The following is a 21,715-nucleotide window of genomic DNA, read 5'->3' as shown; positions in this document are numbered from 1 at the left end:
ATACAGCTAAAAACAGACTTCTTAGCATTCAGTCCTCATTCTATGTCTAGCTTGCTTTGCTACCTTAGGTCAATTAATTTACCTACAATAATTTACTTTGGTTGTTCATGTTAGTTTATTATGGCTGCCATGATAAGTTAACAAATTTGATGGTCTAAGCAACAGAAATTTCTTCTCCCTCATTTCCAGAGCCAGGAACCTAAGGGGGTTTGCTTGAGCTGAATTTCTGGTGCTGCTAATGCTGCGCATAGTCTGACTTTGGAGATGATGTCTTTCCTTTCTTCATTCTCCTTCAGGTGACCACAGCATTCCTTGGCTGTGGCTTGTATCACCCCAGTGTCTACCTATACAGTCACATTAACTTCTCTTCCTCTGAATAGCTCATCTCCATTCACACCCCTCCTGTGTTCCATGTGATTTCACCTGAGTAGGGTGGGCACATGCTGGAATCTCAATATTCAGGAAGTGATGGGAAAAGGGTCAGGAGTTCAAGGCTGATCTTTGATGTTTAACAACTTTGAGTACAGTTTCAGCCGTAAGAGACTGCCTCAGAGATAGGAAAGAAGGAAGGGAGGGAAGAAGGAAGGAAGGTAGCAAGGAAGGGAGGAAGGAAGGAAGACCTGAACCTGTGATTATAGTCTGGGACTCCCAGATATTCAGTACAACATCCTGACCTCTGATCTCCAATTAAATCATGTCTGAAAAGGTTTATTTTTTACTGATATATATGATAAAATTAAGAGAGTCTAGAAATTTAACATACATTTTAGAGGTCAGAATTATCCATTGCATTATAATTTTGTTGATAATAAATACATGCATGGACTTTCATATCAGTGAATTTCATTTGTATATGTGCTACCAATCAGCCACTGAAAACAGTGAAGACAAAACCATGTCTCTACAGAACATGTGCAAACTATTTTCTTATTATTTCCTTAACTACTTATGTGAAATTTACATTTTATTAGGCATTATATTATAAAATATGAAGATTGATTGAATTTGTGGAAAAATAGTTATAGTCGATATGTAAATATTATACCATTTTACATAAGAGATTCGTATACATTCATTTGATAACTGCAGAGGATTCTGAACAAATCCCTTAAGAGATCTCTCAAAGAAAGCTATAGTGTGTGAAATTCTCATACAACATCATCTAAGGGGCAATGAAACACTCAGTAAATATGAATTTAGGATGATGATATCACAGCAAGAGAGGTACCAAAAAATAATCTATGTAAGCCAAATACCCTCCCCCTGGACTTTAGATGTGTACTAACCTCACAAGGCTAATATTATCCAAAGGAGTGTGTCTCTATATTGAATGATAATAACTCAGTAGTGCAGATATGTAATATGCACAGACATTTTTGGCTTCGGATTTTCTTTTTTTCACTTGAAATTGAAATCACTTCAGCATTTCCACCTATCCCAAACTCCTTCCAATGTCAAAGCAAAAGTATGATGTAATGAGAGTGTCTCTTTTGTTCTCCTGTCTACCACCATGTAGGACACAGATCTGATGACATTCAACATCTCTGTACATCGGTCATGGTGGAGGGAACATGGACCTGGCTGTGTCCGGAGAGTGCTGCCACCATCAGCCCATGGCATGATGGATGACTACACATATGTCTCAGTCACAGGCTGTGTCGTCGATTTCCAGTACCTAGAGGTCATCCACAGTGCTGTACAAATACTGCTATCTGTAAGTCTCACTTTTATATTATTGTCCAATATAGAGTCTTCTTTGTTGACATCTTATATCTGAAACCCGGTAGGTAAGGCCTCATATAAGCACACAGAAAACATTAACGACAGAAACAGCAGCAATCATGGGGTCATTAATGATACATAACAGCTGGCTATCTCATTTTTCCTCACATTCAGACATTTTGTTTAGAACCACGTACTTATGGTTTCCAACTTGAGACCCAACCTGCGCTATGCAGTGAAATAATATCATCACCACCCGAAGTGGTCCATTATCCACTAGGTACTCCAAGCTGTGCTGCTAATGCATTCTTCAAATGGTGTGCTTCAGTTCCAGAGGAAGGATGGAAACACTTCCAATGGCTTGCTGACCATAATGTATCACACATCTCACATAATTATTCCTTAAAAAATAAGTGCCTCCAGAAATGCTTGACATTTGGTGTCAGGACACAGTCCCATAAAGAAACAGAGGAATTGACTTGGTTATACAACAGAAAGCATTATGTACCAGGAATTCTGTAAGGTAATTTCTTTCCATGGGACTCCTAACTTACATTCTCACCATTGTGTAGAGTAGAATGATTTCAAATGTGTAACATCAAGAACAATGTACAGTGGTTTATATTCTTTATGAAATAGGATCTCACTATGTAGCTCTGGCTGGCGTGAAACTCTCTAAGTTAGATCAGACTGGTCTTGAGCTCACAGACCCACCTGCCTCTGCCTCCCAAGTGCTGGGATTAAAGAGGTGTGTCACCATGCCCAACTAAGCACAGTGTGTCTTTGAGATCCACTAAGGACTTCCAATTTTAGAAAGAGTCAAAATATAATATAACCATTATCAACTTTATTTTATGCATAAAGTAACCACTATTTGACACAGCAAAAGACATCTCATTGTCAGGGGCGCTCCTTTTAAAGTTCCATAAAGGATTCAGGATTTATTCTAGGATTTTACAATCTTGCTCTATAAGTACTGTATATCATCATTTTCCACAATCTTTATTTTTCCTCTGGTCCTTCTTTAATCTAGCAGTTTCAAATAGAACCAGTAAAGTATATGTGACTAAATCTTTGCTTTAAAATTCTGGAAGCTAGCATTCTCTTAAGATTTTTTCAGTCTGGTTTAAACTATGAAAGAAGTAACCATTTAAAAACATAAAAGAACCACCCATTTAACTAATATTCTAAGGTTTCTTATTAATGTTTTAAATACAAAACATTTTTCTAGACTTAAATGTGGAAAAATTAACTTTATTTTAAAATATTCATAATAAATTGCTAAACTATTTTGTGAAATGACAGCACATTTTCCAAAGCTTTACAATACAACAGAATATAGGAACCAAAAGGTCATTAACCCCAGAGTAATTCCAACCTAAATGCAGAGCAAGGTGAGAGCATTTGGTAAAGAGTTGGTCTGCCTGATAAAAGCATACCCAAAAGGAAAATCTTTAAAAAAAAAAAAAACAAAAAACCTATACATGTTGCCACCTAAATGTACTTGTCACTTGTAAATGAATTTATTTATTTATTTATTTATTTATTTGTTTGTTTATTTATTTATTTATTTAAATGATCAGTCAAGGCTACCAGTGTACATTCATAGTTTTGATGGTGTTATGCAGCCTTTAGGAAATAAATGGTTTAGCCATTGCTTTCTGAGGTTTCTTGTGTAGTACATTTGCAAGATGAAATATGCAATATTTTATCTTAAAATTGAAATATAATGCACTCTGATTTTTTCACAATTATAGGCTTGTAGTAGACCCTCCCCACCAACAAGGACCACTTGGAGACCTCTAGCAAATTCCTAATCCCTACAACATACTGACAGTTTGTCATTCACAGATATTCCTGGATTCTATAACATCTTGTTCTTTCTATTTGTGCCCACCTATGGATACAATTTAATTAGGCCCAGTAAAAAATTAACAGTAATAATTTACATCAGATCTTAGCAACCTCAGCATGTGTTTTGTTTTGTTTTTCTTTTTTCTGTTTTTTTTCCTGCTTGCTTTAAATCAAGAACCTACATCTTTTCACTTACAGTCAGTATTTTATGTCTTTTATGGTTTCTCTGAGTTTTCAAAACCATTAAACTTGTGCTTTGGAAAGTTATTAATGAAAATAAAGTAATGAGAATACAGCTTCTGCCATAATATGACTCCAGATTCAATACTTCATTGGACAGAGGGTAGTGAACGGAGCAAGGATACATTGGACAGAGGGTAATTCACATCCAAGGACGGATGAAGAGGGACAGTGGCAGATTTCATCACAAAAATACTCAAAACCAGGTGTGATTTAAAGTACTCAGACTGTTAGTTTCTGGAGCATTCCACTTAATAATGTCAAATAGAAATCAGCTGTAGATAACCAAAACTATAGATAAAATGAGCCTGATTCTATACGTTACACATTATTGTTGAGATCAATTTTTGTTTCTTTTCTTTTTCATGGTGGGGTATGGACACTATTATAATACTTATGTCTTAAAATATGATTGTAAAATTATTCCTGTATCCTATGTTTATTGACTTCTGTCTGATTGTCTAAAATGGTGGTGGCAATATTTAACACTCTGTCCGGGGTGAGGCAGGCAGACAAGAGAGAGAGCTCTTTGGTATGACACAGAGTCCTAGAGACTCAGTTGTACCATAGTATACAGCTGTACCATGTCCCTGACTACTGGATGGATAGAAACATCTAAAAGAACCTAGGAAAGGAATACTATTATAGACTACCTAGATGTTTGGGAGAGGGCCTCCAAGGATTTCAGGGCAACTATTTCCCACTAAACTAAAATGTTTGAATGATCTGCCAAGGGATATAACTCTGCTGATGAATAGGACAAATCTACATTTAAGCTATTACTTAGATGTAGAAGAAAGGAGTCTCTAGTCAAACTTTTCACAAAAACTACAAAAGGTTTGATAGAAAGAGTAAAAATAACAGCTAGCAAACATGGTCATGGTCCAGACTCTAAATACAGAGAGAGAGAAAGAGAGAGAGAGAGAGAGAGAGAGAGAGAGAGAGAGAGAGAGAGAGAGAGAGAGACTGCAATATACATGCACTCCTTTCTTGGAAGCAAGAGTCAAAGATTGCAAACCTGAGCAAAGGCTCTTCTTGTCCTCATTCATTGGGGCTACTATAAATTGTCAGCAACATGGAGCTGAATGCCTTTTCAAGGTAATGTGTCAAGATGAGAAATCAAAATCTGTGGCTATAGTCCAGCTGTGAGATGACCTAGGTTCTTCCTCACAAGCCTGGTTGTCCAGTCTTCATCCATCCATATGTTCATTTCTCACCTTCAAGATGGTCAGAAATGTCAAAATAAACTTGTAGGGCCTGGTCCTGTCCCACCTGTCACCCAGGCACCCAGGAGTCTTTTTTTTTTTTTTTTTTTTTTTGGTTTTTCGAAACAGGACTTCTCTGTTGCTTTGAAGCCTGTCCTAGAACTCGCTTTGTAGACCAGGCTGGCCTCGAACTCACAGAGATCCGCCTGCCTCTGCCTCCCGAGTGCTGGGATTACAGGCATGTGCCACCACCGCCCGGCCAGGAGCCTTCTCTTAGGAAGATTATTACAAATCACTAATACCATCACTCTGTTCCTTCTCTCAGGAACCTGGAAAAGATCTCCAAAACTCACCATGTCTAACCTTCTTTGGAACTTATTTTATGTATATTATCTTGAGTGCTTGGGGTCAAGATATTTTCTCTTGGCTCTCACAGATGATGAGTCTCATTATTTCACCTCTTAAAAGTAAGTCTGCATGATTGGGGCTGAGGTCAGAGGTCTGAGAATTGGTTTTCTATCATCCCCATGTTCTTAGTGTTGTTTTTCTCTTGCACATCTTCATCTCTCACTGTTCTCAGAAACACATATAAAATGCATTCAGCCTAAATATACAATAAAGTTGCATGTAGAAGGGTGTAAAATAACCATAGACTACCCGCACAATCTTTGTCTTCAAAAGGCTGTAGAGATAGTATGTCCTTCTGACTCAGAATCAATTTCACAGCAACAGTCACAGATAGCACTAAAGCTAATTCAGTGCTAATTGTATGCTCGTGGAGTACAAAAGCAGGACAAAAGTCAGTGCAATCCCAACTTCTGAATTAAGTTCATACTGGTTGTACACCACCGAAAAGGTAAGCACAGTTAAAAGTTGCCTCTTTCTCTCCTTCCCCCTCCCTTGTCTCCTTCTTCCCCTCCCCCACCACGCATTTTCCTGACACTGAACTAAATGGTTTACAATTATGAACTCAATCCTCAAAATGGCCCATTAAGTAAATGTTATAATAGTCATTTTACACAGAAGAAAATGAGACTTACACAAAGGTTCAGAGGTTTTCCTGGGTTGCAAATCTTCTGAATGAATGTGAACCTCTGACTAAGATAGACAGACTCCAGACTGTATTTGTATTAAAAAAACAAATAAAATAAATGGCATTATAATTGAGGATTTGGTAGATACAGGGCCAGATGTAACAATAAATGCACTAAAATCTTAGCATCCATATTGGCCTCTTCAGGAGGTAAATGTTCATCTTTTAGGAATTGGAACTTTATCTCAGGTAAAACAAAGCAGAAAATGGGTCCAGTGTATAATAGGCCAGAAGGACAGAGGGGAAAATTAAAGCCATATGTGGCTAACATAGTAATGAATTTATGAGGATGTGATTTGATTCAGCAATGGAATACCCGTATTAACAGTCCTCCAATCTCAGAAGCAAACCATAAACTAACGTAAGTTTCTGGGGGAAATAATAATAGATATTATAAAGAACAGCCACTGACCAAACAGGGTACAACTGCTGCTCTATGAAAGGTACCAACAACCTTACCTTTAAAGAGGTTAACTGAAAACCTGTCTGGGCAGAACAATGGTCTTTGACATCAGTAGCATTACAGGCCTTAGAACAGTTGATACAGGAGCAGCTAAATGATCAACATACTGAACAATTGACCAGTCCTTGGAATTTTCCTATATTTGTCATTAAACTACAAATGCAAGTATTCCACACGTGTACCTACTTGCATATGTGCACATATACATTGCATGTGCAGACATTACATATGTGTACAAGTGCATGCACAGCTAGTTGCCACATACTATGTATATAGACATATGTATGCGTACACAAAGATTTGTGCAGTGAATATTTTTAAATATTTCTTTCACTCTCTAGAACATATTACATCTCCCAGTCTTTTTTCATCACATTTTTTTCTTCAAAGTGGAAGGTTTCAAAGTCACAAATGCAAAATCTATCAAGTACTGTTTTGTTTTGTTTTGTTTTCTCTTGCTGGGTTGTCCTGCATATCCAGTTGAGGAAAATCATAGTCACTCTTCCACCTTCTCAGAATTGTCCTTTTCACCAGAAAATCTATTCTTGTGAGAGACGTGTGACTTTTGCCTATACCACGTGTTTAGCCACTTCCAAGTACGACATAAATATAGTACATACATAAATCATTACTTATTCCTTACATACTATTTCTATTAGCTGTAATTCATTTTTATCTGGACACTGGAATCAGTTAAAGATTCACCTATCCAAATAATCATGTGTTACTATAGCAAAATACTGGGAGTTGTGTGTTTAGGGACATCTAGGTCATTTCCAGTTTCTGGCTATTATCACTAAAGCTGCTATGAACATAGTTGAGCAAGTATTCTTATGGTAGGTTGGGGCATCCTTTGGGTATATGTCTAAAAGTGGCAGAACTGGATCCTGAAGTAGATTGATTCCCAATTTTCTGAGGAACTGCCACATTGATTTTCACAGTGGCTGTAGTAGTTTGCACTCCCACCAGCAATGGAGGAGTGTTTCCCTTGCTCCACATCCTCACCTACATGAGCTCTTACTTGTGTTTTTGATCTTAGACTTTCTGACAGGTGTAAGATGGAATCTCAAAGTAGTTTTGATTTGTGTTTTCCTAATGACTAAAAGTTTGGAACATTTCTTTAAGTGTTTCTCAGCCATTTCAGGTTCCTCTAATAATTCTGTGTCTGGATCTGTACCTCACATTTTTAAATTGGATTGTGTGATTTGTTGATGTCTAGTTTCTTGAGTTCTTTATATATTTTGGATATTAGCCCTCTATCAGATGTGAAGTTGGTAAAAATCTTTTCCCATGCCTTCTTTCAGGTAAGAGCATTTTCAAGGTTTATGACCTCATTCCCCTTTTATTGCTGAATAATATTCTATCATATGCTTGGTTTTAATTCTTATGCTTGCTATAGACACATACAATATTGGACCAAATTTTCAGAACTATAACTCAAATTTATATGGCATTCACCTTCCCACGGACAAAACTCCCAGTGGAATTTCAGCAATCCATCATGTACCTGTCTGTATAGTACCATGTATTGTCTTCTAGAAATCTGGTTTACAGGTAGCAATTTTTTGTTCTTATCAAGCTGCTCAGTCTTGTATAAAAATAACATTGATATTGTCCATCATTGTATACAAGATTTATGAGTTTTAATAATTTAAAACATGTGAATATTTAAAGATCAGATTTATTTTGTATTATATTCATAATAAAATGTACAAGATAGGATTTTATTCTGCATAATAGTCAGCTCTCATGGCCATCAAAACCCTCTTGTCATTTCTAAACAATGAATTTCATTTTCCTAAGCTTCAATGTTCATGAGTATCCTAGACATGCTTGTGAGTTTTTATAAATTATTACTACTCTACTATTTTAAAATGATCTGCTAGACATTGTGAAATGCAAAGGTGAGTTATGACATTCTGTAGAATTAAATACAGTTTCATCAGAGAAATTCAAAGTTTAATTAGAAACCATATCTGGCACAAAATCCATTAATATAGAAAATCTAAAATTGTTAAATAATTAATTGGGACAAACATTGGGACTATGGGCTTTTAGTGGTATTAGAGGCAAGAAATTTAATTTTACTGACATTTTACTTAGGGTAATTTAATGTCATTTGGATATTGGCAGACTTTCATCTTTATCTCTTGGTTAGAATAACTATTAGGTTGAAAAAGTAGCTATTCATAATAGTGAAATTACTTCAAAGGCGTTTACCTCCAAACAAAGTTTTGTATAAATTTCATGAAGAAAAATTTACCATTTTACAATTTGTATTCTTTATAAATGATAAGTAGTTTCATTCATTCCAAAACAATAGTAGCTCCCTACTTTCCACAAAGTGCTATAGTGAGAGTTTGGGGTAAAGAATTGGAGACAAATTAACGTGAATTTGGTGGTGTCCTTGCTATGTTTTGATCTACTGTAGAAGATCACGAAAGCAATAAAATTGTTTACCTACAGACATAAAATGAATATTGATGCTAAGTACTTAGCATTAATTGATTTCATTACATTATTAATTAGAAAATTAATTTCTACATGTCATTAGAAACCACAGAAGAAAGTAGCATACAGAGCTGTAATGTTTATCACTCATAAAAAAAGTTCTCTTGGAATAAATGTAAAAGAATTGCACATAGAAAAAATGCTGTAAGAAAGGAAATAAAAATAAAAATTTAGGAGAAAGGTGAGCAGTCTTGGTCTGAATAGTGTCTTAAAGCTGAAAAGAAAGGGTAATTACAATAAGGGAGGTTTGAATACCAAGCTAAAAGTGTGTGTCCTTGATGTCATGTGTTGTTCACACTGAGAGGATTCACTCTCAAGTCAGAGTTTTAAAGCTTCTAAGAAATCCTGCTATTGAAAAAAAAAAAAAAAACCTAAAACATAGTAAGGAGCTCTTCTAGATTAGGGGACACAGAAGCCACAGAACAGCAAAATAAATCTAATGTAAAAATGAATCTATGGTCCTAAACTGAAGACAGACCACAATGAAACCTTTTTTGAAATCTTTTTTAAAGCCAGGAAGCCTGCTGTGAAAGTCTCTTCTAGATATGGCTGCATAAACAAGACCAGAACAATGGCAGTATCAATAAAACATGGAAGGGGGGAATTCAAGAGGTCCTCTCCTAAGACAAAGAATTTGTCCTTTCTGGGAGAGAGAGAATTAGCCTCTGCCGGGGATGAGCCCTCTCATTGGTTATCCAATACAAAGTGCTGAGCCCTGAAACCTTATATAGCCAAGCAAGAAAAGTGCTCTCAGCAGATGTTATTTATATATTTGTGCATACATATACATGTATATGTAACAATAATCAACGGAAAAGAGGCTATCATCTGAGAGTGGCAGGGGGGAGACATGGGAGGAGCTGAAGGAAAAGGAAGGGGGAAAGTGATGCAATTCTATTCTAAATAAAATGTATACAAATCTAAAAATAGATTAAATAAAAAATTTAAAGATATTTATAATATATCTGTCTACTAGAAAACAAAATTATGTCAGTGCTAATTTTATGGTTATTTTTATCTCTACTGTAGTTGTATAAGGCACATGACTCAAAAATATATAGGAAACTTTTCTACTATGTTTTCCAAGTTTTCTGCAAGTCTGAATTTATCACAAAATAAAATTATGAGAATATTATTAAGACTTTATTTATTTATTCTTATGTGTATTAATGTCTATCTTGCATGCATATAAATACTACACCACGTGCCTGAAGTGTCCATGGAGGCTAAAAGTGTATGTTGAATCCCCTAGAACTTGAGTTGCTGAAGGTTGTGAGCTGCCATGTGGGTTCTAGACACAAAACTCACATCCTCTGAAAAAGTAGCCAGTGTTCTTAATCATGGAGCCATATTTTCATCCCTGAGATTATTTGTAGAATAATTAAAACTAAATTTTCAAGCAGTTTTCTAAAAAAATGGTTTGGCAAACAATAGAAAATTTTAAAGAAAATTTAGAAAATATCAGTGCAAATAGAAATCTAAGGTAGATCCTCGACATTGACAAGATTTGCAAACAAGTATGCAAGAACTGAAGCACAGTGTTCATCTTGCATACAAAAGGAAGACAGAATAGGTGACATCATAGGTATTTGCAAAGAAATGGAGTGCCAGAGCAAATGACAATTATTGGGATGCTAGCTGGATGTACTCTGTTCTTGCACTTAAACATCTTAGATGTGTGTGTATACATAAAGCTAGTCACCTGCAGTAACATGCGTGCATATACATAAAGTGAGTCACCTGAAGTAATATGTATGCATATACATAAAGCTAGTCACCTGCAGTAAGATGTGTGTGTATGCACATAAAGTTAGTCATCTGCAGTAAGATGCTAACATCTTCTCCCCAACCTCATGTCTGACTCTTCATTGCTCCAAACATATCAGAAAAGGAAAACAAGGAAAATTACCCAAACGAATTTACAAGATTATAAATGTGAATTTTTGAGAATACAAATTTGTTTCACACAATAACATTTTTTATTAACATTGTTGAAATTCTTCACATAAATGTGGTTCCTGAGATCCCATAGGTTGTAAAATTCTGGTACCTCGTTATTTTTGGTAAAGACAGATACTTATACTCATTTTTTTTCTACAAGCTGTTAATCAATGAAGAATTAATGATTTTTTTTTCAAAATTGTATTTTCTTTACTTAGTTGTCAGGCACATCCTCAGAACAAATACCAGATAGAAAGACAAACCAACAGGCTTATAGCCAGTTAGAGCAACAAGATTGTTCTCAGAAATTTTAATTTTTCTGTCTGTGTTCATTTTTGTGAAAACATACTCAATATAATATGATTTAATTATATAGACGTATAAAGGAATGAGTTGTTCTAGAGATCTAGACAAAAGTGTATCTTAGGTATTGGAGCTTTAAATTTTTTATCTATATTTTTACTTAGTAAAGAAAGAGACTGTCAATCTTCTTCCTCATGAGACAGCCAGAAATTGTTAACAAAGTTGAAATAAGTACCTTCATAGAATTTATTTTAGGAGACAATCTGCAGTTGAGAAGACAGGATAGAGCCCTTATTAGTGTGTACAAAATGCAACTGAAGAGACATTTTGGACAGAGGCCAAATCAGGAGAACTTGGTCATAAATTAGATGAATCAGCAATTGAAAGGAAAATCTCAAATATAAGAAGATCTGAATTCAAGTGACAAGTGCAATTGTAGTAACTACAGAAAGAGGGAAATGATGAATATATATTACTTAAAATTAAATATAACTCATTTAAGTTTATGCAATTAAAAATTACACAAAAAAAATAAAAAATTTTAAAAAAATATAAAAAAGGCTCACACCTTTAATCCCAGCACTCAGGAGGCAGAGCCAGGCAGACCTCTGTGAGTTCAAGGCCAGCCTGGGCTACCAAGTGAGTTCCAGGAAAGGCTCAAAACTACACAGAGAAACCCTGTCTCGAAAAACCAAAACAAAAAAAAAACAAATTACACAAGCCAGGCATGGTGGCATACTCAAAGCAGAGTCAGGTAGATCCCAGTGAGTTCAAGAGGGTCCATATAGTGAGGTCTGTATAGTGGGTTCCAAGCCAGCCATAATGAGGCCCTCTCTCAGAAGAAAAAAGAAAGAAAAGGAAAAGAGAGAGAGAGAATCACATCATAAAACTAAGCAAATGTCTAATTTCAATTTGATGATGAGGGTAAAAAGAAGGTCCCTAATACTCACAGACTCAGGCATGTGCTGGGAAGCAGTGATACCTCTGAAACAGCCATGCAGGAACGGGGCATGACTGCGTGTATAACATCAGATGCTGCTAGAGCTGTTATACCTACTGCATCCTACTATTGCTTACTCTCAATCCACGTCTATTTCCCCAGTATCTTTATCTAGAATACAAAATACAATGAATTTTGCTTTGCTGTTTTTAAATTCAAAGATGTCTTAGTGCCTCGCTACTGGCATAAAAAGTCAGTGTATGTTTCAACAGTTATTTATGCCCAGGTATACAAAGCTGAGATGTTACCTGAAGAGATGCAAAGGTAACGTGAGGGGGCCTGAACTACACTGTGAAACAGTGACTTTGGTAGGTGGGGGTAGGTGAACACAGAGCACTGTACTCTAGCCAACCTCATCTTGCTACCCTGGACTGTGGCTGCCTGCATGTGTCTGACCATCCCAGATAATTTAGGATTCTGTTGCCCCCTTCTAATTTAATATACATCTCTATCTTGCTACTATACTATTGTAAGAGGGTGTTTTCCAGACTGTCAAAAAGGATGCAATGCTGGAACTTCAAACATACTACAAAACAGTTTTCATGATAGGCTTTAGGCTATTTGATAGTTATACGTCTGTATGTGTGAGAGAGTTTCTACTGAAATTTGTTTGATTTATGCTAACGAGGTTAGAGGAAAGATGAATATTGTTCCATGACTTCCTCCAGTCTTGACAAAAGACTGCTCAGGTGACTAATATGCTTTAGTCAATACTTAACAGAGTAGTTGAAGGTAACTTCTTTTAAAGTTAGGCATTCTAGTTGAGACATGAATGAACTCATTTAATGAACATTTAATATAATGTTAGGTATATCCCAGAATAAACAAATATTCATTTCTGTGGCTAGGTTTGGGACATTTAATGTACAGAGTGATCAAAATGAAACAAGAGAAACAGGCCTGAAGAAGACGTTTCAGGGCCTGCACATTATAATGCCATCCTGTCGTCTTGGCACTGAGAAGGCTGAGTTGGGACTGTGTGTTCAAAGATGAGGACAAGGATGTATGGAGAGACCCTAATTCAGAAAGCCAAAATTAGAAGAGGGGGGAGAGGGAGAGGAGGGAGGAGGGCGAGGAGGCGCAGAACTTGAGTTGGTCTCTAGAAGACTACACTCAGGAAAGAAGCACTATCTGCATTTAGGAAAGGGACTTTGAAAATGTTCAGAGAATGGATCGAAGAGGGAAGAAAAGTAGAGAAAATGGCTGGTGGTGGCTGTGTAAAGAGAAATGTCTAGTCCTCATAGGAAAAAAGGAAATGATGCGGGAAGGGAGACATGAGGAAACACCTTAGGTTTGCATTTGAGTGGTGGAGTAGGGGATGCTGGTAGCTACTGAGATGAGAGGGTCTAGGATATTTATTTACTTATACCTCTTATTCATCTTTAAAAGAATGGAAAACACAAGTTGTTTTGAAAGTAGTTTCGGATAAGAAATGTTGCAAGCCATACAAAAATATGTCTATATTCAGCCTAAATTTAAAGGAGTACCTTCTAGAAGTAGAAAGTGTATCTTCCCAGGTTATATAATCCCACCATTCCATTGGATCAAAATCAATTGTCATTTTGTAATGGCTTAAAGGAATCATTGCAGCATCAGCCATTCACAGCTGGCCAAAAGCAAAATCGCTTATAAGAAACTGATTAGTGTAAATAGCCTCTATTGAAAATTGATTTATGTAAGCTTCAAGACAATGTTTACAATGCATACTAATTTTCTATCTGCAAAGATAAACAGTAAGTCCTACAGACATTGAAACATGAACAAATTAAAATCTTGGAATACACAGCAGCTTTTAATTAATGAGCTAAACTAATCCAAATAAACAGAGAGCTGTATTATAAGGTTTGGCTCTAAAGGGCTTTCAAGCTGGTAATTGTAGTAACAAGAATAATCATTCTCATTTACTGAACATATTCTATATGTCTAGCATCTTCCTTCAATGTGATATCAAGCACATCCTTCAGATTCACATAAAGCAGGCTTTATTATCTCTAATACATGTATTTATGACAAAGTTAGTACAAATCTGTGGCCAGTGGCAGTGATTTGGGGATGAGACATCCCAACTGGTTCTGTCCTATCCCTATGACTACACCCACTAAGGATGCTTTGTTCATATAGGCAACAAAGGCTAATATGTTTACATTAATTCATGTTTTGAAAAGACATTAAGGTTTAAAGAGTCAATTTATAAATTTTGTGTATTTGGCATTTTCATGTAAGTCAAAATCCCCATATGTGTTTTTTTTTCTTTTAGTCCCACATAGATTTCTAAGATAAAAATGTTTACAAAATTATTCCCATTGATAAAACTAATCATGTGATGGAAATCCAAAATAATAGATAATTCTCTTAAGTAAAGTATTGGGATCTCTCTCTCTCTCTCTCTCTCTCTCTCTCTCTCTCTCTCTCTCTCTCTCTCTCTGTGTGTGTGTGTGTGTGTGTGTGTGTGTGTGTGTGTGTGTGCACGCATATGCGTGTGCACATGCTTCCTACATGGTACCCTGCCTTGAATCTATCTTTAGGACACTTGGGCCCCAGAAATGGCTTACACTGTTTTGAGAAGTTAGGATGAAGACTAACTTGTAGAAAGTAGGTAACTGGGGGTGAGTCCTTGGGGACATATTATCCCTGATCCCTTCTTGACACTTTCTGCTTCCTGATCATCCATGAAGTCAACATCTTTCCATGATGTCTTGCTCACATGCAGGAGACCCACCCATGAACGATATGTCTTATACAACCATGACCAAACAAATCTTTACTCCCCTAAGCTGCTTCTGCCACATATATGGTCATAGATATAATATAGTAAAAGAAACACAGGCACAGGAAATAATGTCTGGTTCAAGTTCCCAGAGAACAAATATGGAGAACAGAAACAAGGGTGTAGCTTCCATTTCTGATTCAGGAACTCTTTTGTTAAAGACTGATCCCAAGGCCTTATGCTTGCTAGGCAAGCATTCTACTGCTGAGCTAAATCCCGAACCCCCCAGGACTCTTCTTAATGAGAGGACTTTCCTGGGCATAATTTGCCTGCCTTTAATCTAAAAGTGTACTTTGATTTTTATTCTTTCTTAACTGGGGTAAACATGGCAAATTCACTTTTATCTTCCCTGAAAGTTGAGTAAAACTTTGTGTTTACATAGGTTCCATATGTAGGAAGGGATGAATCGTTTAAAACTTAATGCCTTAACTGGGCATGGTGGTACACACTTTTAATCCTAGCACTCACTTGGGAAGCAGAGGCAGGTGGATCTCTGAGTTCAAGGCCAGCCTGGTCTGCAGAACAAGTTCCAGAACAGCCAGCCAGAGCTACACAAAGAAACCTTGTCTACATAAAAATTTAAAATAAAAATAAAACTCAACACCTTTTATATTAGAACTTAATTGTATTAATCTCCAGATATGTCTTATAGTTGCAGTTGCAGATGATTCTATTTTCTAATAAATTTAACAGAATGAACATGAACTTTAAACTGTACTCATCTAAATATGTACCAACTATAAACTGTCAATATATAATTACATATTATATGCCATTAAGTAAAATACTTTTATCTGTATATTAAATTCAATATGTTATATTCTATTTTAGTGCAGGACTTATTTCTGTAGAACTATTATTATCATTGAAGTAAGTTTATTTCAATATAATTTTAAAATATAATTGGAAATTGTAATTAAATTTTCACAGAAGTCCAAAATGGATGTTTTAATTATTTCAATACTACTTTGCAGTGAAGAATAGGATCCCCATTGTTTGCTTTATTTCTAAAGTAGTTACCAGCAACAAATAATGATTAAGCATTAACTCTAGCCTAGATTGAACCAGGTGCATTCAATGGCTCAGTTTATCAGATATAAACCATGTTGACACAGTCCTCCACAGGTCATTATTGGCTAACACATAATAGAGAAATAAATCATAATTATGCATCAATTATGTATACATATTTTTCTATGGAAATTTCAACTTATTCAATCTTAGTATCAATTTTACTACTTTTCTCATTCCCCAAATAAGGAAACAAAGGCAAGAAATTGCTATGCAGATTATCCAAGGTCACACAGCTGACAAGCATCAGGAGAAAGAGTTTGAGCTTTCATATTCTCAGAGCTCACTGTGGCAATTGTCTTCCCATGGGATGTCATTTATATGTAGTCCTCTTTGACCACTATAGGACAAAGATGTCCTAGTTTCTGTCTCTCTAAACCAAAGGAGGAAAGGAGGCCTATAGTTAAGAGGTGATCTTAGAAACTGTTAGTGAAAAAGGAATTTGAATAGTTTGTCCAAGATGTCACTCTGACCACAGCTTAATAGTTTGGGACTGCTCATTCTCAGTTCTGTTTACTCAGACCAACATAACCTCCTGTCTTTTAAGGTTTCTTTGGAATGTTAAATCCCTGAACCTAAGATACACTGCCCAGACCCCAGAAGGCACTTGTGTTGGGAAATAAAACTTTGACTTTCAGGCCTATTGAGTTATGTCTTTGTAGATGCTGGTGATCTTGTGGGCACCACACACTTGAGAAGAAAACCAGTCTGTGAAGATGAGGGGCACAGAAACAGCAGCAGGCAAGTAGAAATGATCCAGACGTGCCCAAACCAGCTCTGTCTCTGGCCTTTTCCTGTGCCAAAGTTAATAAAATGCCCCTTCTTGTTTACATTGCTTTGAAGGACAGTTCCTCTTACTAAGACCACTTCCTCATGGATCTTTTTTTAATGCCTAACAGTCTTTTAATTTCTGAGTGCTTATTTTATATTCACTTATGAACTTATGGTTTTGGGAGGGAGTGTTGTTTTACTTTGAGGTGTGTGTCTGTCTGTCTGTCTGTCTGTCTCTGTGTCCGTGTCTGTGTGTGTTCCTAAGGATCAAACCCATGGCCTCATACATGCCAGGCAAGCACTCTGCCTTAGGATTCGTAACTTAAATGAAATTTGAAGTAATCTAGTCCACTTTTCTCCCATTTCAAGAAATTCCATCCACAGCCATCTACACCATCAGCTGCATGTTGCTGTTGGGCAGAGAGAATGCATCAGGTGCAGATCAATCCATGCTTTAGACATAAGGAACACATTTTGAAAACAGTGTAAACAGAGAAAGGTAAACTATCTCCCTGATCATTTATCTGTTGATTAATTATATATTAGAATAAAAGTAACTTGGATATGTTGGTTTTAAATGGAATCTTTTATAAAAACTGGCTTCACATACTCTTTTCTTTAATCTCTTAATGTTGCTATAAGACAATTTATAATCATCTATGCAGCCCACATCATGTTTCTTTTGGACAGTGCTGGTGGAGGACATCCCTGATAAATGTTGATACAATCCCTGATTAAACACGTGCTCATTCACCCTCTACTCAGATCCATCTATTACCTGATTCCTTCTGGTGTTAAAATGATACATTGTCTGTTGATCTGCAATGAATCACTTTGGAACTTCCCTGGACTGGCACTAGTTCTGCCTCCTGTGTATGACAGGGAACCTACTCCTCATGCATATCCAGCTCTTCTGACTTGTTACTGGAAAGTTGTCATCTAATGTGGCACAGATAAAGCACAGAACTCTGTTGGCGACAGGGGAAGTTCTCTCTACTGCAGAAAGATACAGCCTGGAGAGAATGACACATTACAGACACGTGGCAGAGATGCTGTGTCTTGCCTTAAGTTATTTGTAGGGAAATAGCATTGACCTCTGGCTGAGCAAAAGATAGGTATTGAAAGGCTATGGCAATTCTGAGCCTATTTTGGACATATGGAGCCTATGTTATCTAGAGATTGAGATAGACTGTGTTTATGATAGTGATCATGATAAGTGATTACTTCCTTATTATGAGTTCTCTTGACAAAAGACCAAGAACATTAATTTATTTTTTAATTTACAAATTCACACAAGTGAAATTGAATGCAGCATATTAGTTCTTTCATGTATTATAAAATGTTTAAGGAGTCTAGCTCTTGATGCATTCTCTTATGGTTAAGCAGAATTCAAATTGCTTGCAAAAAAAGTAAATAAAACTGAAGGACTGCCATTTGAATATTTGACAAATTCACATATTCAAGGTATCCTATCCTCGCCATAGTATAAGGGCACTGGCACCAAATGAAGAATTAATTGAGATCATTTTCATATCAAAATATAGCCAAAATCACACTCTGAAACTTGAAATGCATTGGGCCAAAACTTTTTTTTTTTTTACTTCTCTGTTTCAACTTTGAACACATGATTAATCAATAGGATTTACATTTTAGTCCACTGACAATATTTCTTCTAAATTAGAAAGCATCTTATTACAAGTGAAATTTTTAGTAAAAACTTATGTAAGAGAATTTCTAAAGTTCAGTCCAGGTCCTAATTAGAGCATCTGGCATCTATGGTCACATGAATGTGCCTCCAGTTATTCAGAAACACAACTTAAGAAGGAGTAAACTGTGCAGTGATGAATTTATTTCAAAATATTAACAGATGCTAAGACATTCCACAGTCCTTCCAACCCCACAATTATCTTATTACAATTATAATTAGCAATCACAAATAAAAGTTCTAGCTATACAATGTCAAATTATTTAGTTCATTCTATTTATTCAACCCTGATAGTTCAACTATGAAAAAAATTACAATGAACTGATGAGCTATTTTTTTTTCTAAAACAGTGATCAGATAGTCTAGGTACTATATGATGGTTTGAGGAAATTGTCTAAAGACAGGGCTTCCACCCCCTTGCAACATGACTTCAGCAAGTCATTTGGCTCCTTCCTTCCATTTACAGTACAATAACTCTCTGATCCCTGTGTGCCCCTATCCAAGCTCCAAGAGCGTCTCCATTACATCAGACCAGAGCTACTAAGATTCTGTGGTCACTAGACCACCCTGGACATGAAGTGTTTCAGTAATTCCTCTAAATAGCTTATAGATTAAGCCATACTCTGAAAACTTTCCCAGGCATGATTTCAAGTCTTCAACCACAGACTATCTAGGGACTTTGGTCCCCAATTAATTCTTCCTTTTAGTTTAATGGTCCTATGGTTACCTTCATTAAATTAGTCGTTCTAATAGTAATGTCCTTGCCACGTGCAATTCTTCCCCTTGAGGATCAATGGCACCCAGAATTGCTTTTAACCAATTGTAAATATGAGACTGTCCATCCTATCATATATTAAATTATATAACAAAATGCTGTGATGTCCCTTCCCTTATTATTTTACATTGCACAGCACTGGGAGGCTGTCAATGCACAATGGCAAACTGAGGGGATGCTGGCTCCCCAAAGATCTCTGCTAGCTGGGGACTCCATGCCTGTGCAAGAAAGCCCTGAAGGCACAGAAGAAAGAATGAGGAAGTATTCTTCCTACATTCATAAGGACTCCAGGATTCATATAAAGAACCATCTCCAGAGAGTCCATTTACTGATGGTAAGAATCTTGGTGAAATGGAACTGCTAAATAGAAGACTAGACTAGGTCCCTAGTAGTTATATAATTTTCTTTATATAAGCTCAAATGTTGTATTTAGCTGAAATAATCAGACCAGCAACTGTAAATATGTTCAACATTAAAGGAAATTTGTTTGAATAATGAAAAGAAAATACAACAATGTTTTAGTGACAGGAAATCTCATATATATGTGAGTGTGTGTGTGTGTGTGTGTGTGTGTGTGTGTGTGTGTGAATATTTTAGAATCAAAATTTTTCAATGATTAAAATGAGAAATCCACTGAACAGGTTTAATAATTGATGTGTAATGGCAGAAGAAAGAATTCCCAAGCAGAATAAAAATGAATTGTCCAATATCACACATGTTAGAAAAATAATGAAAAGGTAGGAAAGGAACCATGTGAGTCACAACAAGATAAGCATAATTGTGGTGAGAGAACACAGTGCCAAAACCTTTTTGAGGAATGAATGACCCTCAACTTATTAAGTACAATGATGAAACAAGATCCTTAGACCCAAGGATCATATTATCAAAGGATAAAATCCTCGCAAGTTACAAAAGAAAAACAAGGCACTAGACTCAGAAAATCAAAATAAAATTTACATAGTTCCTTCCATCCGAATCAGATAAGTTAGTTATGTGAGGCTCACTTAAAAAGAAAAAAAAAAAAAAAGGCAACCAACAATTTGCGTCCAAAATAGAGATGAAAGCTGAAGAAGAGGCAATGATCTTCCAGGACAAAGACTGAAAAATTCGCTGCTACTACACTTGTCATTTGGAAAATACTGATGAAAAACTTTTATGCTGTAAGAAATTAACATCAGATAATAATTTGAATTAAAAGGAAAAAATCAGAGTTCAGGAGTGGTAAATACATGAATAAATGTAAAATAACTCTATGAATATATTATTTCTGTTTCCCTAATTTACTTAAAAGATATAAGGTTGTAAATGAAACAATATTTGTACCAATATGTTGTTAGGCTTGAAGTACAATCATATGTATCACATCAGACAGAAGAAAGAAGAAGCAGAGCAAAAATTCTACAGTGACTTAGAATTAAGTATGTGTTGGCTTGGAGAGTAATTAGACTGCATTGTGTCTTTAAAATAATCCAAAAGAAATAAATTTAAAATGCCACTTGAAATTAACAAAAGAATATGGCTAGAACAACATCCAAACATAAAAATTTAAATGAAAAACAAAGACCATGGATAGAACAACAAAATAAGTCAGGTTAGCAGGCACCAGCTGCACAGCAAACACCAGAACAGCCTGGACTATGCAGAGCCAGGAAGAGGGTACACTGGGTAAGGAGAAGGGGAAATAAAAATATTTGTTCAACAGGAGACAATCAAAGGACAAACAAAGAAACAAAAGATCAGGAAACATATTGAAAAAAAGAGCAAATTAGAAAATGTATAATGGCTATAGTGTAAGTGCACAGAACATTCCATTTAGAAGCCAACATTAAAAAATCTTATGTTAGGGCTGGACAGATGGCTCAAAGGTTAAGAGCACTGACTGCTCTTCCAGAGGTCCTGAGTTCAATTCCCAGCAACCACATGGTGGCTCATAACCACCTGTAATGAGATCTGGTGCCCTCTTCTGGCTGCAGGAATACATGCTGAAACATAATAAATAAATCTTAAAAAAAAAAAAAATCTAGTTATATTAACACCACAAAATAAACTTAAAAAATTAAACATAGATACTATGGAAAATATGGAAGTTTCTGAATAAATTAAAAATAAATGAACATATGCAAAGCTATACCTCTAATGGATGTAAGCTAAAGTCCTAAAACATTTAACAAGTTCCTTGTACATCCATGTTTATTGTTACACCATCCACAAGAGCAAAAAAGTAAATGGAGCCAACCTAGATGTCCACTGACAGATGAGTAGATAAAGAAGACAAAGAAACATATACATGATGG

At 35.9% G+C, this 21,715-nt stretch overlaps 1 protein-coding gene across 3 annotated transcripts in view; it reads left to right on the top strand.

The window, feature by feature from the left end:
* Nkain3 (sodium/potassium transporting ATPase interacting 3) overlaps nucleotides 1-21,715 on the top strand; it is a 638,504-nt gene that overhangs the window by 467,926 nt on the left and 148,863 nt on the right. For all 3 annotated transcript variants that reach the window (XM_036178915.1, XM_036178916.1, XM_036178918.1), the window contains exon 4: nucleotides 1,517-1,714. In XM_036178915.1, coding sequence (XP_036034808.1) covers nucleotides 1,517-1,714 — 198 coding nt within the window. The remainder of the gene's footprint in view (nucleotides 1-1,516; nucleotides 1,715-21,715) is intronic.

Source organism: Onychomys torridus, chromosome 2 (genome assembly GCF_903995425.1).
Source record: "Onychomys torridus chromosome 2, mOncTor1.1, whole genome shotgun sequence".
Lineage (NCBI taxonomy): Eukaryota > Metazoa > Chordata > Mammalia > Rodentia > Cricetidae > Onychomys > Onychomys torridus.
Note: the sequence above shows the minus strand (reverse complement) of the source record. Positions and strands in the feature narration are given on the sequence as shown.